Genomic DNA, 23,402 nt, shown 5'->3' with positions numbered 1-23,402 from the left:
TTGTCATGTTATTTGTTTTAAATTTCTCAGGCGGGTCATTGTTATTCAATTTCAGCCAATTTCATTTCACTTCGTTTAAATACAGCGCGTTTATAAACCGAATTGATGAACAGAAAATGGAATGCAACTTTATTTAAACATCCCAGAGAAACAAACACATTAACCTTTGAAAAATGTATTCAAACGGCACAGAGACAAACACTCAAATGCCTTTTCGTTAAACACAGATTTTGTTTAAAGCTATTTAAAAAAAATTTATGTTTTTAATTAAAATAATGTACATTCACATGTAACATAACATAGATGTACCCACTATCACTTGAAAAAGTGCCACTGGGGTTGAACAAACACAGTTGCACGAATAGTTAAACCGGAAAACAAAAAGCATCAAAAGAAGAAGAAGAAAACACTTGATTCAGAAAAAAATAATTAATTTCGTCACAAGATGATTTCAAAATCATGAAACCTGCGCATGAGTGACTAAACAAAACAACACAATCAACACTTCACTATCAACAAGAATCATAAATACTAGGGGGGGAACTAATGTTGAAATGCAAAAATAAAAAACATGTAAAAACACCAGAAAAAAAAAAGTGGAAATTATAATTGGACAGATTAAAAAAGCAAACAAATCTGGTTAAACCTCTGAAACTAGATGAACATATACAGTATGTTAAAAATAAATTTAAAAAAACAAACCTTTACCTATCGAGCTGCTGTGTCTGGGTGGTGAACTGTGGGGGGGGGGGTCGTGTTGTGTTTGTGTCTCTGTTTGGTAATTAACCAGGACGCCACCGGGAGAGTTTTCCCACAATCCAGTTTGCCAAGAGGAGGACACATCAGGAGGAGGAGGAGGAGGAGGAGGAGGAGGAGGAGGAGGAGGTCACAGTAACAAGCCCATGATGGAGCCAGGGAGTGATAAACATCTCGGCCAATCAGACGAGGAGGAGGAGAGACAATGAGGAGGTGGCAGGTCCCAGAGGAGGAGGTTTTCAATCAGCCGCTGTCAGGATCCATCCTCTGTTCACACACTCGCCTCCTTTCCTAGACACTTGTCCTTAACAGCGTGGATGACGTCACGGGGTGAAGGTAAGGTGTTAGGAGGCTTCCTAAAGGAGTTAAGGGAAGGTGTTAGGAGACTTCCTAATCTAGTTAAGGAAAGGTGTTAGGAGACTTCCAAATCTAGTTAAGGAAAGGCGCTATGAGACTTCCTAATCTAGTTAAGGAAAGGTGTTAGGAGACTTCCAAATCTAGTTAAGGAAAGGCGCTATGAGACTTCCTAATCTAGTTAAGGAAAGGTGTTAGGAGACTTCCTAATCTAGTTAAAGAAAGGTGTTAGGAGGCTTCCTAATCTAGTTAAGGAAAGGTCTTAGGAGACTTCCAAATCTAGTTAAGGAAAGGTGTTAGGAGACTTCCAAATCTAGTTAAGGAAAGGCGCTATGAGACTTCCTAATCTAGTTAAGGAAAGGTGTTAGGAGACTTCCTAATCTAGTTAAGGAAAGGTGTTAGGAGACTTCCTAATCTAGTTAAAGAAAGGTGTTAGGAGGGTTCCTAATCTAGTCAAGGAAAGGTGTTAGGAGGCTTCCTAATCTAGTTAAAGAAAGGTGTTAGGAGACTTCCTAATCTAGTTAAAGAAAGGTGTTAGGAGGCTTCCTAATCTAGTCAAGGAAAGGTGTTAGGAGACTTCCTAACCTAGTTAAGGAAAGGTGTTAGGAGGCTTCCTAAAGGAGTTAAGGAAATGTGTTAGGAGACTTCCTAATCTAGTTAAGGAAAGGCGTTAGGAGACTTCCTAAAGGAGTTAAGGAAAGGCGTTAGGAGACTTCCTAATCTAGTTAAGGAAAGGTGTCAGGAGACTTACTAAAGGAGTTAAGGAAAGGCGTGAGGAGACTTCCTAATCTAGTTAAAGAAAGGTGTTAGTGTTACTAATCTAGTTAAGGAAAGGTGCTAGGAGACTTCCTAAAGGAGTTGGGAACAATCTGACTGCACTTCCACTAGGTGGCGTAATAACAATCTGACGAATCCGTGAAGGTTAGTGACTTCAAAAAGTGCATTTATGCCTCGAAGCGCCGACAAAACCTCAAATATCACAACGTTTGACTGTAAATCAAAGGAAAAGATCCAAATCCAGTTCAGAACCAGTCTGAACACTAATTGAGATCCAGACCAAAGGCCTGTTGTGTTCTGATTCTGTGACGGTCTGATTACTTTTGATTTATTTCAGGCTTTAATTAACGAACTCCGACCGTATGTGTGCAAATTTCTATTTTTAAAGTCTCCCAGAAGATTGAATGTCTCGACTCGTCGCTCTGGTTTGACGTTTCCAATCAATCCATTTGATTTCTCACAACACAGTCACCTCGAGGTTAACGCGACGAACATGAAGGCTTTTGATGAGTTCAGGCCGTGAAGCCCTGAAAGAGCTCGAGGAGGAAGAGGAGCAAGAGGAGGAGGAGGAGGGTTTGGTTGAAAGAATTGATTTATTTTTCTGCTGATTGTCTGATCTGTGCATCAGATAAAGTGTGTGAACGGCGAGCGACGGATCGTCACACCGGTTCGCTCTAATTGAAACACGCCTCCTCGCCTCCTCTGGGACCTGTTGGCATTGTTTCCCCCTCCTCCTCCTCCTCCTCCTCCTCCTCTATTCACTCTTCCCCTTGAGTTACATTTGGTTTTGTCTTCAAGCTGGAGGAAAACGAAATCTCTTAATTTCATACGTTTAAAAATGTCATTCAGAGCAACAATACAAAGGTTTTAAGGGTTCAAAGAAAAATATATTTTTAATCCCACAGGGAGAAATTTTCCTATTTTCAAAGTTTTGAGAGTTTTGACTCTCGATGATCCGGATAAATAAGAATATTTTTTTTTTTTTTTTTTTTTAAAGAGTTAATATTTTAAATATGAAAACAAAAGAGAAAGGAATTTTGTTTTGAGTGAAATTTTTCTTTTTTGCTTTTAAAAAAAAGAATTTCTCATACATAGTCGGTCGGTAGAGGAACTCAGCGCCCGTTGCCATGGAGACGTTTCACAGTGATGTAGCCACTTGACCTCGCACAAAAAGACTTTTATGTGTGTGAAATTAAAATGTCACAAAAATGTTTTGATATTAAAACTCAGCAATAACTTTTTTTTAAATGTTTGTTTATTTCAGGATTATTTTAAGGAAACTTTGATATTAAAAGTGAAAAACGATATTAAATACAATTCAAGTCTGTGATTCTCAAACGAGACGAATGAAAATAACCAATAATGCTTTATGTGAGCGAGATATATTGGAGCTTTAATTTATTTAAAAGTTTCAGTGAGTTTTCCTGTTGGTTGATAACATGTTAGAATCAGACAGAAATCTTCAGGTTGAATAAAAATATTTATTAAACAGTTTTCGTACAAACATATTTGTGCACATAAACAGATGACAAAATAATCCGCAGTAAACAACAAAGATATTTCTAAACTAACAAGACTTCACACTAATAACATTTAAAAAATAAAAAAAAGCACCAAAGTTTCCTTCAACATGAAAGAAACTGAATCTGGTTACAGGATCTTCTGTGATCTGGCAGGATCACGACTTTGTATGAAAATACATCAAAGGTGTGTCGAACATGTGAATGTCACATGACCTCGATTCACCGAGGAAACAATCAAACGTTCTCTCGTCTGAGAACATCAGACAAAACTACAAAAAAATGTACATGCGAACGTATTTCTACAGCTCTAATTATGTTCTCACACCGCTATACCTCCTCCTGACCTCCAGGGGGCGACGCTACCATTCATTCTGACCACACAGTGACTCTACAGTCAGAAGTTCATCACCTGACCACACAGATGTCCGTGTTTTCCCTTTGTTAATGTTTACCGCGTGTTGTTTTCGACACGTGTGTTGCTTTCATTACAACAAAAAACAAACAGACTCTTGGCCAACAAGAAGACTGCATCGTTTTTAGAGTGTCTGTCATTTCAAGTGTAAACCGACATCGTTTTCAAAACGTTGCCGTGTGAACGCGGAACTTTTCACAAACGGAAACACAAACGATGCGTTTTCACGCGAAACGTTGGCGCGTGATACGTATGAAGACGAGAAACAGCCGACATTTATTCTGGAGGTCTGAAAACACCTCCTCCTCCTCCTCCTCCTCCTCTTCTTCTTCCTCCTACCAGCTGTCCAGGTGGAGCTCCTGCAGAAGGTTACTCCCACTATCCTCCTCCTCTTCCTCCTCCTCCTCCTCCTCTTCCTCCACACTGTCCGCCCGGTGCCGGGGGGCCGCCGCCCTCCTCTGGAGGTCCTGGTCGGACAGCAGCTGGTCCAGGAAGGCGATGTAGCGCAGGGCGCGGCTCAGCACCTCCTTCTTGCTGAGCTTGCGGTCGGGGGGGTGGGTGGGCAGGAGGCGCCGCAGCTCCCCGAAGGCGCCGTTGACGTTCTTCTGCCGCCAGCGCTCACGGCTGTTGGTGACGACCCGGACAGGAGAACCACCTGAGGGGCAGAACCGGAACAGACGGAGGCTCAGAAACACCCTGACGGCTCTGGGAGGCTCCGCCCCCTAGTGGTTGGTTGGGGGGGTGCGGCGACCTGGACGCGCTTTAATCCTGCTTAGAAAGAAACGTCTGAGTTTAACCTCCAGACGGGACTTTCTGAAACAACTTCCTGTTCATTAATCCTGGGATTAAAAAAAACCACAGGAATTTTTAACAATTTATCAAAAGGAGGACAGTGGGAGTAGTTATTTATTTATTTAGTTAGTCAGTTAAGTGAGTTAAGTGACATGATTGTATTTCTAATTCATGTTTGTTTTTACAGCCAAAACTACAATATACACTGAAACTAATTTTTGTGCCTGATCCTATTAGAATGACTGGAAAACATTACTCGTGTGTGAAAATAAAATCAACACGATAATTTTAATAACGTGAACAAAATAGTATCATTGCCGGTTCCTTGTTATTTCTCTTTTACAAAACAATTGACAGTATAAACATTTTTGGACATTCTAAGAAACATAAAGCGACATGTTGTCCTTTTTTCTCATTATATTTATGCGTTTGTCTTGATTGCAGGAGTTCCCACTTTAGCCATTTTATATTTGGATGTTTTTTTTTCAATTCTTTTCTTTATTGACCGTTCTTTTTCTTTCTTTCTGTTTATTTTTTTCTTTTACTTTTCTTATTTCTTTTCGTCAAAACTGTTCTGGCTGTTTTATTATTACTAGCCAATAATCCAGATGGGGTGCAAATAAGGATGAAAACAAAGGTTTAGATACATTCTGAAGTCCTCATGGCGCTGCAGGTTGAACAAGTGATGAGGATGAACAATGTGAGAACATGAATGCTGAGTAATGAACTGACCTGCAGTGGTGGGGGTCTCCCAGGGGTCTGCTCCGACGCCACCATCTTCATCTCTGCACACAAACACACCCGATACTCAATATTCATGCAGTACTAATGGAAATGAATCATTTGTCCTCTGGTTTTTTTCTTTAATTCTCACATTTGCTGTCGATTTATAGAGCTAGGATTGCAGATATCTATCCAATCTAATCTAACTCTAATAAATAAATAAGAAAAAAGTGAATCTAATCGGAAATATTGTTCATAATTGCATATATCTGTGTGCTGAATGTAAAGATAATAACATAAAGAAGATGTAACTTGAAATACTACTACTGCGAGTATTATTGTATATAATAACAATACACTATATTTGTAAATCAATTTTCATTACAAACTGAACAGAGAAAAACAAAATGTTAAAATATACTAGAATAAAAAAAAAAGAATATTATAAACGTCATAAATTGGTGGGAGTTTTTTTTTTTTTTTTTTTTTAATCTAGAGACGGTTAAAGAAGCTTCGTCATTCCCTCACCTGCAGTTCGCCTGCAGCGCGTGTCGCGCGGGAGGCGTCACAGGGGGGCTCCGCTGCATCGTCCGTCCGGGTCCGGGGGAGGTTCTGGGGAAGTTCCGGTGATCTCCTCTCTCTCTGGGAGTCTGAGACTCTTCTTCTTCTTCTTCTTCTTTATTTGGGTTCCGTCCGGTCTCCTTTTATAGCGGCAGCCCGCGTGTCGTGACGCCGCGTTTCCATGGAGACCGCGTCGTTAGCTAGAGTCCCACGAGACGAGAAGCTGAGACCCCCAGCACCCCCCCACCTCACCCCCCCCAGGAGGGAGGAGTCGTGTTCTCCCCTGTCACGACCTCAACAGCTGACGGCGTCGTGTTTTCCTGCTATTTCATATCTGACTTAAAACAAAACAAACAAAAAAACAAACAAACTCTGCCTTAAAAGTTGTTTTAAAAAAAAATTGCAGGATCAACTTAAATAAAATAAGAAATTAATTTGCATAATTTATGTATATTGATCAAGCAAGGTTGTTTTATGTTGTTTTATATATGAAAACTTGAGTAAAGTGAAATTAATGTTTTTTTCCCTTGTAACGCTGATGGGTGTTGTAGTATTTCCTGTTTGAAATAATTAAAATAACAAGATTATTTATGTTATTGTTGTGAGGACATCACACAGATGTGTTGTCTTTCTAACAATATTATTGACTTTAAAAGTTACATTTCCTTCACCTTAGATGTGTTTTTCTCAGTTCACTGAACTGGGTGAAACTCATTCAAGCGATTTAATCCAGGTTAACCTGTCAAAGCTTTCTTTCTTTGTGTGTGTGTGTGTGTGTGTGTGTGTGTGTGTGTGTGTGTGTGTGTGTGTGTGTGTGTGTGTGTGTGTGTTTGTGTGTGTGTGTGTGTGTGTGTTTGTGTGTGTGTGTGTGTGTGTGTGAGTGAATACATTCAGGTATCATGATCGGATCGGAAGTGAAAAAAAAACGTGGATCGGTGCAAAAAAATGAATTTCCCCAGGGGGATTAATAAAGTAATATTAGTTTATGTCTTTAAAACTAAATAAAACAACCTGTATACCTTTGGCAGTTAAAAAAAAAAAAATACACAATTACAATTCGATTTCTTAATTGTTTTCCGCCCTCAGGTATCGAAACTCCTTCATAACTTCATAATTTGTATTTTTCCACTGGATGGAGGTGTTTTCTTCATGGACTGTAAATGATTAATCATTAATATTATTTATTTTTAAAGTATTACTCACTGCAGGCAAATTAAATATTTGAAGCCAAGAGGATTTGGTTGTATTTTAGGGATGTCATGGAGTAGTGTGTGTGTGTGTGTGTGTGTGTGTGTGTGTGTGTGTGTGTGTGTGTGTGTGTGTGTGAGTGTAGTAAGCAATAATGGTTCCTCGACATTAAACACTCACACGTGCACAGATTGATCCTCACGTCTACCATTTTTATTTCACTTCTATCTCCCCCTCTTCCTCTTCTCCTGACTGTACTTGCTAACCAACAGCGCCCTCCAGTGGCGCAACGCCGTAACCACGCCACAGCGTCTATATACAAGCAGCATAAATAATCTGCACTCAACTGCTGTAATTAATAAATGCATAGGGGATTTTTGCAGGAGTTCAAAGGTATACCTTCTCTAATAAGTGAGTCTCAAACAAACTTGTTCCCTACGATTGGCTAAAACCATCTTCTCTCAAGTCTTTCATGTTATTTCAGCTGAATCTCTGACTCATTTTATTCAAGGCCTCATATTTACACTTTTAGACATAAATATTAGGAAGGAAAATAAAGAAGCTTTTCCTTAGTATATACTTCATGTTTGAATGATTTAACAGTGACTTGCAAGTCTCATTTGATTGGTAGTTTGCGCCACAGACGCCAAAGACGAACCTCTTTACACGCCATCGACTCCCTTTTTGGATTCTGTGCTCTGTCGTGTAGCTAATTGGGCTATACGCCGTCACAACGAGCTGATGAGACCCGGATTTCTACGAATCGGAACGAACGAAGATCACGGCAGCTTCGGTTCCGGGAATCTTCGCCGTTGCTAATTCTGTGTTTGGATCTCCAGAAAAAGAGGGAGGACAGACAAAGACGATGACTATGCCCAAGAAGACGGACTAGGAAAAAAAAAACCTGAGTAGGACAACAGCTCCGTCAAAACAGGAAACCTTCTGGCAGCGCTGAGAGAGGAAGAGGAGGAGGAGGAGGAGGAGGTTGGCGGAGATAAAGGAAAGACATAAAACACAGGATATTCCCAGAATAAATGAAGACAGGCTTGTTCTACCGAGACGAGGAGAAGAAAACCGTCCTTGAATCTTTCAGCAGACATGATTTAGAAAAAAACCAAACAAGAAGGTCTCAGTTTTTCTCTTTAATAAAGATTACAATCATGGTGTGAATTATTGCTTCTCCACATTGAAAAGATAACAAAGGTACATTAGGAAGGAACAAAAAAAAAAAAAAAAAAGTTAAATCATTGATTCGGTTTGATTTCTCACGATACATCATTAAATAGTTTCCACGATTGAAAAGGTCCCGGCTGAATTTCGCCATGCAGCCGTTCAGAATCCTTCATTTGTCTCGATTGCTGAAGTTGTCGTCTCGCAAAAAAAACTAAACAAAAAAAAAAAAACAAGATGTGGAAACGTGAAAGTAAAACAGAAAGAAGTGAAAAGCAGCTAAACAACAAGAGCGACGTAACGTCGCTTCTACACCAGGAACGAATCGCTCTCCTTCATTTGTCAGAGGAAATAAGACAAAAAAAATCTATGGAAAAAAAACAGCTTTACTCTTCATCGGTACAAAGGAAATAAACTCGTCATTTCGCTGACAGACGTTTGTTGTGTACGAACAAGCAGCAGCTCCTGTTTGGTTCCACTGCACCTAGAATACCTGCTTCTTTATTTTCTCTCTGCTTCGGAAATCCGAAGCGAAAAGCTCAAACTAAAACTCTTTTTGTTAATTTATTAATCAGACAGTCATCTGGAACAGTGGTTATCAGAGCAAAGGGGTCGGGATGCCTTTCTACAGCTTGTCTTTTTAACCTTCGCCAATGAAAGTTGGCAGAGGAGGTCATGTTTTTGTCTGCATGTATTTATTTCACCAACTTTTCAAAGAAACTACTCACTTGAATTGTATAAAATCTTCAGGGATGATTTATCATCATCCCAGGATCAATTGATTAGATTTTGGGACGTTAACGGCTAAATGTTTCTGAATAAATCCCCCAAAAAACTGCAAAAAAAAAAAAAAACGTTCCATACAAAGTGGATGAGAGAGACGCCGAATGGAGATCAGTGTCTGTTGCCATGGAGACGCTCCCCGCTCACTATTTCACACAGTGACGTTGCTACCCGACCTCCCCAGCTCGTATCGATATGCGCTAGCGGCTAGCATGCTAGCGATGCCAACCCGGTTCTGCAAACAAATGAGGTGTTGGCGAAATGTCTGCGCTCTACCGAGTGTAGCTCTAGTTTGTTGACGCGTTGAAGTGAAACGTCTATCAGTCATTGTTTCGAAACATACATTTTAGATTTGAACATATTTTCATATCAATAGAAACTGATTCGTTATGATAGAGCAACTACAGCATGTGTTTGTGAGACATTTTGGCCAAATTGTACTTGTTTCAGCTGTAAAAGTCAACTACAGAGCAACTACTGTGTGTGTGTGTGTGTGAGACATTTTGTGTATGTGTGTGTGAGATATTTTGTGTAGTGTGTGTGTGTGAGACATTTTGGCCAAACTGTACTTGTTTTAGCTGTAAAAATCAACTCCATAGCAACTACAGAGTGTGTGTGTGAGACATTTTGTGTATGTGTGTGTGTGACACATTTTGTGTATGTGTGTGTGTGTGTGTGTGTGTGTATGTGTGAGACATTTTGGCCAAATTGTACTTGTTTAAGCTGTAAAAATCAACTACAGAGCAACTACAGTGTGTGTGTGTGTGTGTGTGTGTGTGTGTGTGTGTGAGTGAGACATTTTGGACAAATTGTACTTGTTCAAGCTGTAAAAGTCAAAGAGGTGTCATCTGATTTTACACAGCTTTCAATGCTGTTTCATAATTTTCATCATCTCACAGCAGGTCAGTTTAAACAAAACATCCATGACTCAGTAACTTTTGGCTTCTTAGACTTTTAGAAGTATATAAAGACGCACGTCCTTTGTCCTTTGCGATTCTCACATAACTTCATAAAGTTCCAGGTACTCTTGTGTACTGCACGGACCCGACGGCGATCCAACCTCACGTCAGAGCGCAGGTTTCGAAAAGGACGACCGGGGGAAGTTGTGCTTGGTGACTTGTGTGAAAAAATGACTCCCTGTGATTTGTGGGGAAACACCAGCCGTTTGCGGCGCGGCGGCGGAGGCCCGACACCGACCGACCAGAAAACAAAGCCTTTCTTTCTCTGGTCCACATTCCTCTCCCGCCACCGGGCACGACCTCCACAACACCACAGCTGTGGCTCCCGCTCTGCCCCAAAGACTTCTGGGAAACTTTCACTGTTTTCCAAGGTCAGAAAATCCCTCCAAGGACAGTGAGGTCATTTATGGAGTCATACATGGACTTTATAGCGAATAAAAATAAAAATGGGGGGGGTTATTTTCAGGATCTGTGTGTTGAAGTGAAGCGGATGAGTTTTTACAAACCGTGTTTCACGTCGATTGGAGTTTAATTGAGAGTCTGGACCAAACGGGGGAAGGTGAAGACACCCTGATAAACTGTAACACACTACGGCGATGTGAGTCGACGTGATTGCGCAACACCACGTGATCAGGGAATAAAAATACGTCACAAATATGAAAAATTGGAGCGAAATTGCCGACTTCAGATGTCGATTTTACAAAATGAGCTTGAAATATCGTCTCAGCATCGACTTGTATTTTACTCTCAACTGTTTTGGTCTTTCATTTTCCAACTAAACGCTCTTCATGCAAACATAAACAGAATGAATGTGACGATTATCGAGATGTTTAAAGATGCACAAAGACTTAAAGTGGTCATATTATTTATCTTTTCAGCAAGTTCACATGCGTCTCATTGGTTTTATTCAAAGTTTCTTGATTTCCCTCCATTTCAATATTGGATCATAGGAGCTGCATTCAGAATCTGCTGTGTCTGTGTGAGCTGGACTGGCTCCGCCTACACACGCCCATCTATGGGAAAGGGGAGGATGTACTTCCGCTCGTGGTGCCATGTGCCAGAGCAGAGCTGCCTGATTGTGGGAGGAGTCAAAGGGCCTACCTCGATTGTGATTGGCTAAACCCCCCCCCCCCCCCCCCCCCCCCCCCCCCCCGATGACACTATATAGGGTTTGATTTCTGATTGGCTGGTTGGAGCAACACACTTTTTAAAAGCCGGGGAGAGAGAGTCTTTGTTTTTCACATTATACATTTCTTTGTTAGTATCTGGTGAACATATAAAGTCTGAAATTGTTACGACGATACGGAAATAAACATCCTGGGAAAAGGCATCTCCTCGACCCCCCCGAGACTTCCCCTGCAGCTGCACCTTCTCCCAGAAAGTCTTCGGCGGTTTGCACATTTTGCCTAAGCTTTGGTCTTTTCATGAACAGATAAAGTGAAAAGAAAGTAGAAAAAGAAAGAGAGAGAGAAAAAAAAAAAAAAACAACCTCCCACGCATGAATTATTGCTTCCCCTTTTCCCTTCTGACAGCTCGCCAACAACAATGTGACAAAAACAACCTGTCTGCCTGAGCTGCTAATTTCTTTCTTTGGTCTGTGGCTGAACGCTGTGCTTGAATAAAACGCTGCTCTTTCATCTCTTTCTGCTGACAGCTCATTATCTCGCCGCTTTTAAGCTTTAAATTCAACTTTGTTCCAGACCGATCTCGAAATGTTGCCCATCCGCCCCAACTGGCTGTCTTCACTCCTTCTTTTCTTTTGTTTCTTTTAAAGGAGACAAGCAAAGAGTTCACCTTCAGTTCAGCCAGTCATCGGACGCTGATGTTCACCAGGAGAAAACAACACAAAGCTCCTCTCAATGTGGGTTCAGACATAATAAACGAATCAGTTTTGATTTTATTATTGCGAAACGATTTTTTTTTAGGAATTCAAAGGTTGAAAAAAAACCAACTTCTGACATCTGGTTAAAGCTGGTCCTATTCAAGCAAAAGAAAAACAATTTTAAGTGGCTGACATGAATAAAAAAAATCTAATTTTAATTAATTAAAACTGTATTTTTTCTAATATTAAAGCAGGTTGTGTTGTGTCCTACTGAACCCAGTTTCCAGAAACTGAATTAAAAGTGAACTCCTCAAACTTTTCCTCCTCCAACGTACGCTCACTCCTTCCCACTCACTTCCTCTTTCTTCTCTTCATTCGCTTTTCTATGGATTTTCCATGCAAAAGGTAACATTTTTTTTTTTTTTTTTGCTAATCTACTTTAAAAATATGTAAATTCTATTTCTAAATGACTGTGGTTGTGGTTTCTGACAGGTTTTGTAGGATTTATATCACGTAGCACAAATGTCCCTTTAAATAGATTAAAAAAAAAAAAAAGTCACTGTATATAATATTTAACAGCATAATAATATAATACTGTAGAAAATCACTTTAAAATACAACTGTAGATTTAAATCTTTCAGGAAACAGAACAAAACGTACAAAGCTGCACCTATTTAAAGATTATTTCATCAAAACCGGTTACATTCATTGTTAAATCACGTGGTTGGAAAGAAGCGTCTGATGTTCCTCCTCTATAAGCTCATGCCTGCATCACGGCACGTTATGCGGTTATATATTAGGGATGCACGATGATATCGATACCGATAAAAGAAATACGCTGTGCTAAATCTGTATCGGTTTTGGTTCCAGGACTTCTCGTGTTTTACGAAGGTTTTCCGAATGTTTTCGCTCTTCGCACCTCATTTGCATAAAGTTGACTGGTGTCGAATAATCAGCAATATTTTGTTTCAAAAATCGAATTCCCGACACATATTCTGACATGGTGCATCCCGATATACAAAAGCGTCAGTCAACGTTTGATCTGACCGTCAAGTTTGAATCACCTTGTTGTTAAGATAGCTATCAAGAGCAAAAAAAAAAAAAAAGAAGAAGAAGAAGCTTGAATTGACAAAACGACGTGAACTTTTCTTCACGCTACTCGAAAGACAGCAGGTCGGGGTGAGGCTCCGCGTCTTCAGCGCCCACTCCTTTGCTGCAGGGGGCGCCATTCTCCAGCAGGACCTCCTCGCCCAGGCTGATGCGTCGGGGAGTTTTCCCCGAGCCGGGGGTGGAGGCCAGCCGGGAGTCCGGCCCGGACGCCTTCTGCCACACGTCGCAGGGTTTGACCCGGGACTCCGGAGGAGGATCTTTGTTGATGAGATCCGGGACGGAGAGCTGGAGCCATCGCTCATCCACACCTCCCTCCATGCTCCCCTCCTCCTCCTCCTCCTCCTCCCTCGTTGTAACGTCCTCCTTCCCGTTGGTCCCGGCCGATTCCGGGTCGGCCGCGACCTCCGTCACAGCCGCCGACGCCTCTTCCTCCTCCTCCTCATCCCTCGTTTCCCCTCTAGCGACGAGAGGCGTCTTCTCCGGAAGGGAGGACGGGTCGGCGGCGTCCGGGGACGAGACCACCGGGTCGGAGGAGATCATCATGTCTTGGGTCGTCTTCAGCGCTCGAGGGAGGCGCTTCTTACCCGACGGAGGCGGCGGGTCGAGACGAGGGAAGGAGTCGAACGAAGAGATCCGGCTGAGAAGAGAGGAAGAAGAAGGAGGAAGGTTGGTCGATGGGACGACGGGGGGGAGAATCTAGCTGTCTGGGCTCTATTATCGCAGAGCATTTCTAAGATTACTCACTAAATAACCGTATAAAACTGGAAGAAGCGGTTTGTTTTAAGAGAGATTTCATGTTCTGCCTTTAACAAAGGTGGTTTTTATTGCACCAGACCAAAGAAGGTACCCTGCCTTCCGTACACGCTGAACTTTTTACATGTTCCATTGCCTCGCATCGGTTTGAACTTCAGGTCTTTAGTGATTTAAACTATTGTTAAATGTGTGAGGAAATCTCATGCTGTACGAGGATCACGACGAGCAAAAAGGCAGAAGGACCCACCCACCATGGAAACTGCTTAAAAACATCATAAAACCTGATTCACAGGATGGAGATTTTAACTTTTGACTTTAAAAAAAATGGGATAGCATCAAAAACCTTTACGGAGTGTGTATATTACATTGCCTAATGGCAAATGGGTACAGTCTTATGTTGTATAATTATAAATATAGCTAAATCTTTGCATTCAAATGGGAAAAAAAAAGCAAAAACTAAATGTTTCAAAAAAGAAACAAGTCCACAATGTGTTGCTGTGCCAACCTTTGTAAAAAAACAAAAAACAAAACAACAGAGCAGGCGAAAAGAGACACTTGCTTTACTGTTTAGAGTCGTCAGTGTCGCTAAAAGAAGAATCTAAATTGTCGGGCTTCAAACTTGCACTCACCCACAAATCAGCGAGAACGTGCCAAAGTGGAAAAGTACCAGAAAGTACTTCTACTACTTTCCTTCTGAAGGCACTTCTGAGAGTGTTTATAACAACAGGCTAGCTTCTCAATGATGTGAAAACGAGCGGCGCCGCTCGAGCTCCAGTTGCAGCCGAGATGCAGACTGGGGGTCAATAAAGTGCTGCCGAAAGTGTGCCGGGGATACAAAACACACACTTTTCTGAAGTGGCTTTATTTTTCTGCTTCTTTTCTATGAGCTGACAAAAAAACCCAAACCAAAACAAAGAGGTGAAAAAACCCCCCCAAAATAGCGTTTTTAATCCAGATGCAGGAATACGGAACGTCTCGACGGATAAATAATGAACGGTGAGGTCACTGTTCGAATAGAAAACACCTCGTCGCGCTTTCATCGCCTGCATTCACTGATGCAACAATGCAAAAAAAAAAATCTTTCCCTCATCAGCGCCACATTCAACTCAACCTGCACCCTGATTCCGGTATAAATGTACACAAATGGGACCCGAGAGTGGCTTGAGAAATACTTTTTTTTTTTTTTTTTTTGCTCGACTGATTTGCGGGCGGAGAGACGAGAGATCAACGCCTCTGGATTCAATTCAACCCATGAAGGCACGCAGGAACGAGCAAGTCAATCAACAGAGACACACGTGTTGATCACGCCACCTGCTTACATACACGCATTAAATATTTAGGTTGTTTTTTTTAATAATTAATACATTTCTCAACTCAAGTTTGCATAACTACAGTTCTTTTCTGAGTCAGAGGCATCAACCAGCTGCTCTCGTGCTGATCTCAGGAACTAAACATTAATTGTTTTGTGAACTCATCAATAAAGGAGAGGAAAAAAAAACAAACCCCAAAACGACACCTCAATCAAGAAAACTGGAGCCAGTCCGTCGGCTGAGTTTTGTGCCAGATATCTGTAATCGTTGCACTCTTGCGGCGCAATTCAGTCCGTGATAATTCCCTGGATATTCTCGACTCCGCCACAGACGCAGTTTGGTATAAATATACAGCGGAGCCACGAAAATGGCTGTTTTGACACACACATTTTCTTTTATCTGTCGAAAAACTGTGAATATATTAGAAAATAACTGGCTGAAACGTTGTCGTTGCACCTAAATGTTGACAGCAGGACAAGATTATGTAACGATTAATGCAAAATATGTACTAAAACACACGATGTGCATTAAAATTACTCTTATTTTCAGGTGTGCTTTTTAGCATTAAGAGCTAATTACAGCATAGTAAGTCTAATCGGCCCGTGCAGCCAGGATTCTTTTTAAGACTGAGAATCTGTCTTATTCAACTTCAGGTGTCTTGAAGGCGCCTTTGATTTATTATTCATTTAAAGACCACATTTCAGAGGAATAACTTTTTAAATTATTCACCTTTTTCTGACACAGTGTCTGATGTACGATGATGGATTCCTTCTCTGCCCAGTGCAGGTAAAAGTCATCCTCCCACCCAGGTTTTCCAACCGGTGTGTTTTAATATTCCAGTAAATGTGTGGAAAAACTTTGGGCTTATTTGCACGTCGACTGTATCTTTAAACTAAGGACCTGCCAATGAAGTTTAAAAAAAAAAAAAAAACTGCGCGTGTACCTGTTGGCGGCCGACTGGCCGAGTTGGTCCATGCGGCTCCAAACGGCGCCCACGTTCTTGTTGACCTCAGTGACCCCGATGTCCCCGAGGTGGCTGGGCTCTTTTCTTCTCAACAAGTCGTTGACCTGAGAGACCGAACGGATGAAAAAAAAAAAAAAAAAAAAAAAAAATCAACTTACGTCGGTCATTTTGATGCAACAATCGACTAACCAAGCCGCCATTTATCGCACTTTTAAAGATCGAAGAAATAAAGGGTTAAAGAGCCGCGCGCACACGCACACGCACACGCACACACACACACACACACACACACACACACACACACACACACACACACACACACACACACACACACACACACACTTCCACTCCTCATTGATGAGATTTACTGCTGATTTTTCTTATTTTCTGCTATTGTTCTGTCAATTATCAAAATCATGTTGTTGTTGTTGTTTTTGTTTGTTTGTTTTGTTTTGTTCTTTGTTTTGTGTCCTTTTGTTTATGTCTTTGTTATAATTGTTGTGATTATTTTGGTTTTTACTCTGTTGTTGCTCAGGCTGGTTTAATCTCATGGCAGTTGGAAAATATTTGGATCACTGTGATTATTGTATTATAATGAAAAAAAAAATGTAGCACTAACAAGGGTATTGTATGTTTCTCCCCACCAAGTCTATCTCTCTGTCTTTCCTTTCCTCTCCTCTCCTCTATCCTTTCACCCCAACTGGTCCGCAGAATTCCTCCACCTCTGGTTTCTTCAAAGTTTCTCCCTGTTGGGGGAGTTTTTCTTTCCACAGTCGCAAACACACCTGCTTGCTCATGTGGATATGTTGGGCTTTTCTATTTTCTCTATAAAAGCACATTGGAATGACTCTAATGTATTTAAAATAAAAAAAAAAAACAAAAAAAAAAACAAACAAACAAAAAAAAAGGGTTAAAGAGAAGGAGGTGCGTAGATGAAAGCTGCACTTTCTGCTTATTTCGCACCGACCTTCGCCCCCACAGCTTTCCCCAGGTTGATGGCATTCTTCAGCCTCTGCTGGCCTCCGGATGACGGCGAGTCGGCGAAGCTGGAGCCCAGGCTGGAGCTGAGCGACGCCGGGGAGCGTCGGGTCGAGGGCTGGCCCGGCCTGGAGGTCTGGGGACTCTGCTGCTGGGCAATGGAGTTCTCAAACATGCTTTGATCAACTGGAAATAAAGACAAAAAGAAGAAAGAAGGGAGTGTGAATACACTGGAGGAGCTGCGCAAAATATGAGCACATGTCTGCTTTGAAGAGTTTCATGTTGCGAAACTGCAAGATCTTTCAGCGCGTTACAATACAGGGAAGGTTTGACTGGGAGAATGTGAGACACAGACTCTTTAAAGGAATCGAGGAAAAAGGAAGGTTTGTTCTCATGTTCTTCCTTTGCGCCAAAAACACACTGATCTCACATCGTCAAAGCACAACACATGGGCGTACGATGGTAAAACTTGCAGTAATATTTACATGTGATGATGTGCAGAGTGGTAAAACACAAAAGGTAAAAAAAAACCAAACACCTCAATGGCGCATGCAGATACAAAGCGATGGCATTAAGGGCATTGATGCAGAGGAGAAAAAAATAAAAGGGTCAGAAAGAGGAAAAACAAAGGGTGAGGATCACATCCAATCCACTTTAAGGAGAAGCTCTTACCTCTTGGAGAGAAATGTTTCTCGGAAGGCATATAATGAGACACAGAAGCATCAGATTTCAGATAACATCTTTAAAAATGCAGATTACCCAACTCTCTCTCGCTCGTCGAGATTAAAAACCGCTGACTCTGGGATTCTGCAACGGGACCCGATCACGGGAGGGGAAACTTCTAAGAATGCAGCCTGGAGGAGCATGTGAGCACATCTGAAAGCTACGTTGTTCTTGTGTAGACAAACGAGGAGGGGGAAAAAAAAAAAAAATATTGCCCGTTGTTTGAAATGCAACGGAGCATCAAGGGGTAACCTTGACTTCCCTTTGCACGGTGGAGTATTTCACTTTACTGTCCCAATCAAAAGATCTAGAGAAGCCCATTAGGCCGAGGCCGGGTGTGGGGGGGTGGAGGGGGGGTGATCCAGTATTATGAATCAAGGCGATACAGAGGCCATTAACTTCAAGGAGAAGGAGAGAGACGAGAAATCGCTGAAGACGTCACATGACAGAAGAACGAGGGACAAAGTGAGAAAAAAAAGCAAAGAGAATAAATGCTGTTATGTATTATTTTTAAACACAGTGACCTCGTGTGTGTACCTTCCCCCTGGACGACAGCCAGATTTGGTAAAACTGTGCAAACAAATAAAACAACATTTCAGTTGACAACAATTTAAGTGGGGCAAGAATATGTATATTACCGCTGGAGTTGGATTGTTATTACGTGTGACTGTCGACTATAAATCTACCAAGTTGTGGGAGAATATTTACTGGAAGTCTTGACACACACACAGAGAGGCAGAGCGTTTTCAAAAAGTTCCACCTTGGCAGCCGTTATCAGAAAGTTTTGTTCTCAGTGGTACACGGAGAACTTCGTCACATTACAGACTCCTGTAATGCGACGAAGATTTTACGTTTTTATCGTCGAAATGGGACCGACGAGTCAGTAACAGAGGAGGAACTATAAAAAACTGGTCAAGAATTATTAAAACAACCGGTTTCCATATCTCAAGATAGCGCTCACTGGGATATTGTAAATTATAGAATGACATTATGTCTTTTCTTTAATGTTGAAAAAGCAGAAGGAAGGCTCTGCAGGCACTCCAAATACAGACATGAATGGACAAGGATGCATATTATAATTATTATTATTAAAAACCCTCAGAAATCGCCGACCGTTACATGCTGAGCTGAGAACATACGTCGGTGGTCTGCAATGGAACAAGAGCAAACCGGATCCAAATCAGAGTCAATTTAATGAAAATTAAACCTGCTGAGGTTGAATTTTTCACTCATTCTATAAGTAGTATTTCTCTTTTAGCATAAAATAACAACATATTCAGTTTTTCTGGAAAGGAAGAAAAAATATATATTGATATTTTGACTTTATTCTCAAAATGCACCGTAATGTGAGGATAAGATATTCCTATTAAACACCATGCCATCGTTCCACAAATTAACGGATTAATTCGAAGAGTTTGCGATATTTACTAAAGCTGGTGATATATTCATTCGGTCTCTGGAGGCCTGCCTTAATTAAAACTCGGGTTCCTGCTCTGCCTTTTAATAAGGTTTGATGGTCCCATTTATTTTTTTAATGTGAATAAACAGTTTAAAACCTGCATACCAACACTGAGGATGAAGTAGATTTTACTCTTTGTTGTGGCAATAAATCTTATACCGATTATTTCACTTTTAAATAGTCTCTGTGTTTTGCCCTTATCTACTCGATTGAATCAATAATTATAAAAAAAAAAAAAAGTCAGAACAATTTCACATGAAAAACGTGTCCAGTCAACCTCAAACCGTGACATTTTAAGAAATTAAAAATAGAAGTAAATATGCAGTGTTTATAATATACTTGGATTACAGCTAATTAAGGCATAACAGATTATTTTCGAGTCACGAGAAAAAGAAAATCCCGCAGCGCTCAGAAGCACCCAGAGGGGTTTTCGTGCCCCCATTAGAAGAAGAACCGCCTCAGGCTTTAGGAATCTGGAACAATTTACTATTTTTGATCGTTTCTTCTTTTTTTTTTTTGGCTGACTGACACACAGTTATACATAATGCTATTTGCTTTGTTGTACGTCTCCGTATGGATGTAATATGTTCTGATTTTAATCCCGATTCATGTCTGCAAAGCGCAAATATTCCACTCAAGATCATACTCTTATCCTATTTAAAACTATGCAATCTATTTAGTGTGAGGCCTAGAAAAAACGCTAGAATAGAGTGCCTCTGTTCAAAACTCTGAAGTATTATCCGGCCACCTGCGTCTTATCAGGGCGGCAGAACAAAAGCGGCTGATTAGTAAATGCTGAATCCATGAGAAGCGTTGAGGTTGCGGGGACGGTACGATACAGTCATGACGATAACGTCAAGGCCACGAGATAAATCCAGACAAACCACAATTCTTCACATAATATTTTCACACGTGAACTGACTTCTCTGGTTGACAATACGGTGTCATTTTTAGGAATAGACCAAACCATTGACGGAGCACGTCGACGCCCAGGAGGAAAAAAAACAAACTGTGATTCCGGAAAGTTCCGGATACTGTGTGAGTTCACCTGTTGGCCAGAAGAGGTGGTCATTTTTTATTTTATTTTTTTTACTTAAATAAATGGTTTAACGTTTCTTGCTGTATCAATTTTAGACCATTTTTGTTTCTCTCAGATAATGGACTAGCTGGAACCAGCAGATGGCGGTAGTCCAACTTCACGGACGCCGTTGAACCCAAGTAAAGAAGAAGAAGAAGAAGGGAAACGGTCATCATGGATGAGGAGAACGGGCAACAATGGAGATAGAAAGAACCAGCAGATGGCGGAAACGCAACTTTGTGGATCCTTTCTGCCGTTAAAGCAAGAAGAAGAAGCAGAAGAAGAAGAAGAAGACGACGACAAAGAAGAAGCAGAAGAAGAAATAGCAGAAGAAGAAGAAGAAGAAGAAGAAGAAGATGACGACAAAGAAGAAGCAGAAGAAGAAGAAGAAGAAGACGACGACAAAGAAGAAGCAGAAGAAGAAGATGACGACGACGAAGGAGAAGGAGAAGAAGAAGAAAAAAAAGAAGAAGAGAAGAAGAACTTTCCCCCAATTTTCTATGCAATTTTGTTGTACTTATTACAATGACAATAAAGCCGATTCTGATTCTGAGAAGCAGAAGCAGAAGAAGAAGAAGAAGAAGAAGAAGAAGAAGAAGAAGAAGAAGAAGAAGAAGAAGAAGAAGAAGAAGAAGAAGAAGAAGAAGCAGAAGCAGAAGCAGAAGCAGAAGAAGAAGAAGAAGAAGAAGAAGAAGAAGAAGAAGAAGAAGAAGAAGAAGAAGAAGAAGAAGAAGAAGAAGCAGCAGAAGAAGAAGAAGAAGAAGAAGAAGAAGAAGAAGAAGAAGAAGAAGAAGAAGAAGAAGAAGAAGAAGAAGAAGAAGAAGAAGAAGAAGAAGAAGAAGAAGAAGAAGAAGAAGAAGAAGAAGAAGAAGAAGAAGAAGAAGAAGAAGAAGAAGAAGAAGAAGAAGAAGAAGAAGAAGAAGAAGAAGAAAACCAAGTACAGCAGCACAAGGCCTTTCATCAACACTGTCATTTCATAGCCGCGGTGAAACTGCATCTTAATTTACATCCTTTAAGTCTCTGCTCAATGTTTTCCCTGCATGTCGGTCATCCTTGTGTTCCGGCTGCACATCAAGGTCGCGGAGGATCTCGGGATCGATTGTGTCACATCGCACCGGCGATAAAACGTCACTATTGATCCCAGCAGACAATAAGACCTGCATATTCTTCCCACTTTAACTGGTGATGGAGAGTTCATGGATGGACTCTGTAATTCAGTAAGCCATTTTGATTGCTTTGTGAAGGACACTAGAAAGTAAAGTATGGTGTTTTTTTTCTTTTTTTTTTTGCAGCTGTACACCTCACGCTGCACTCTGGAAACTACATGAATAAATCTGCGACGCCTTAATACTTTTTGCAGGTTTTCCCCACCGACACGCTTCCCAGAAACGCCTCTGCCGCTCGGAAAAGGTGAAACCTGCTGTTTGGAAACGAGCCCGGTCGTCTCTGGCCGGCTCATTTACACACAGATGTGGTTTATCATTAGTATTTATGTGGCGGACTGTCCCTGAGCCAGCAGCGAGGCTCGCTGCTCTCAGGGCTCCAGTCTAAACGAATGCAAATCAAGCGTTTTCTCAAAAGGTGTTCAAAAAAAAAAAAAAAAAAAAAAAAAAGCCTTATCCAAAAGGCAGAAGTCACACTGCTTTTTGTCCTGGTTCAAAAAAAAAGAAAGAGTGATGAAGAGCAGCCTGGGACTATACTGTAACATGAGTGAAGCTTTTGTTTTGGGTATTTCGGTTCATTTTTTTTTGCCGGCGGTTTATTATGAAAGGGCAACGAGACGTTAAAGGCCGGAGCTGGATTACATGCGAGCGTATGGGATGAATACGCTCCTCAATTTTTAGCCGAATGGACGCGACTTAGACAGCTTATTATGACGTCGTTAGTCACATTCATCCATTCACTATCAATAATGCCGTTGAACTCAATTCCCCCCCCCCCCCCCCCCCCCCCCGAGAGAAGCGTTCAGGCTCTCAAACTCAGGGACACTCGATGGCGAGAATCGATCTTGGGACTTTGAGATTGGAAGATGACCAACAGTCTCACTGCCCCGGATGAATAACACTGGAGTTACACCACCGTGTTAATTACATAACCCTACTATCTTTACCATTTATAGACGAACCAATAGAACACGATGTCGTGGTTACGACTGTTGCTTAAAAAGAAAGTGCCGAGTTTGCGTGTTTTCCCTCGAGCGTTTAAGGTTATGTGGCGGTGAGATTTAATCCATAGGCCAGAGGCCAATATTGAACCATCTGGGGTGGGCAAAGGCGACCATGTAGCTTGTGAAAGCAAAGTCTCAGGTGTTTGAACATGCCCGGTAACCTTTTCAACTTAGTAGCGATTAGAAATCGCAGCTCAGCAAAGATCGGAAATTGTGAAACAAATATGGCAAAATGTAAAATTGCAATAGCTCAGCAGAAGTGATATACATTTGCAATAAATGCCTACTGATGGGTTACTTGACATGGGGAATTCATTCATGGCTAAAGGTCAAGGTCATGCCCTAAGGTCAAGGATAGTGTTAAAAAAAAAAAGTGCAAAGTTTTGGATATGACCTCGCTTATCAAGCACGAGACGACACCACATATATCTTGTAGCTCCAAAAGTAACGTAACCTTGAAGGCAAGACTGTGGACTTTCAGGAAATTGCAATTCCATTTAACCATTTACAGTTTTACCAGTGTTGTTTTTCCTCTTATACCAGAACTTTGTTTCCTGCTCTCTTGTATGTATCAACAATAGTCGAAATTCTGAAATTCTAAAATCATCTAAAGAAGGGAAAATGGACAAAACTGCTAAAATAACCCTAGTGGAAAAAAAATCCTACAATTAGCGACAGAAGCAAAAAAAAAAAAAAAAAGTATAAAATACATTTAATACTATTAAATGTCATCAATGCATTTTTTTTCTACATTTGAGATCATTAGCAAGACAAATTTTATTTGGTGGAAAATCGCTAAAGGGTTGCAGAAGCTGCAGACTGATTGATTTCAGGCTTTGAGCCTTTAGTCACTGTTTCATTAGTTATGCAGTCTTCATATGAAGACGTGGCGCTAGAGATCCCGGGATCAATAAGATCTATAAGCTCGAAGGTCACAAAGACGTTACGGAACAAAAATCCAGCCTGTTAGTTTCTCTGAGGGCAGGAAAAAACAAAACAAAACAAAAAACCTGCAATAACAAGCAAATCTCATATCAGGA

The 23,402-nt window shown here is 41.0% G+C and overlaps 1 protein-coding gene across 1 annotated transcript; it reads right to left on the bottom strand.

The window, feature by feature from the left end:
• Window positions 1-12,975: 12,975 nt before the first annotated feature.
• c6h1orf226 (chromosome 6 C1orf226 homolog) lies at window positions 12,976-17,638 on the bottom strand (the record flags this gene model as incomplete). Its single annotated transcript, XM_080506323.1, has 4 exons — window positions 12,976-13,567; window positions 15,937-16,061; window positions 16,925-17,121; window positions 17,608-17,638. 4 exons carry the CDS (start codon window positions 17,636-17,638, stop codon window positions 12,976-12,978), a joined length of 945 nt encoding a protein of 314 aa, XP_080362449.1.
• Window positions 17,639-23,402: the final 5,764 nt, after the last annotated feature.

This window comes from Blennius ocellaris (assembly GCF_963422515.1).
Source record: "Blennius ocellaris genome assembly, chromosome: 12".
In the NCBI taxonomy this organism is placed as follows: Eukaryota; Metazoa; Chordata; class Actinopteri; order Blenniiformes; family Blenniidae; genus Blennius; species Blennius ocellaris.
The sequence above is the reverse complement of the archived record's forward strand: the minus strand, read 5'-3'. Positions and strand labels throughout refer to the sequence as shown.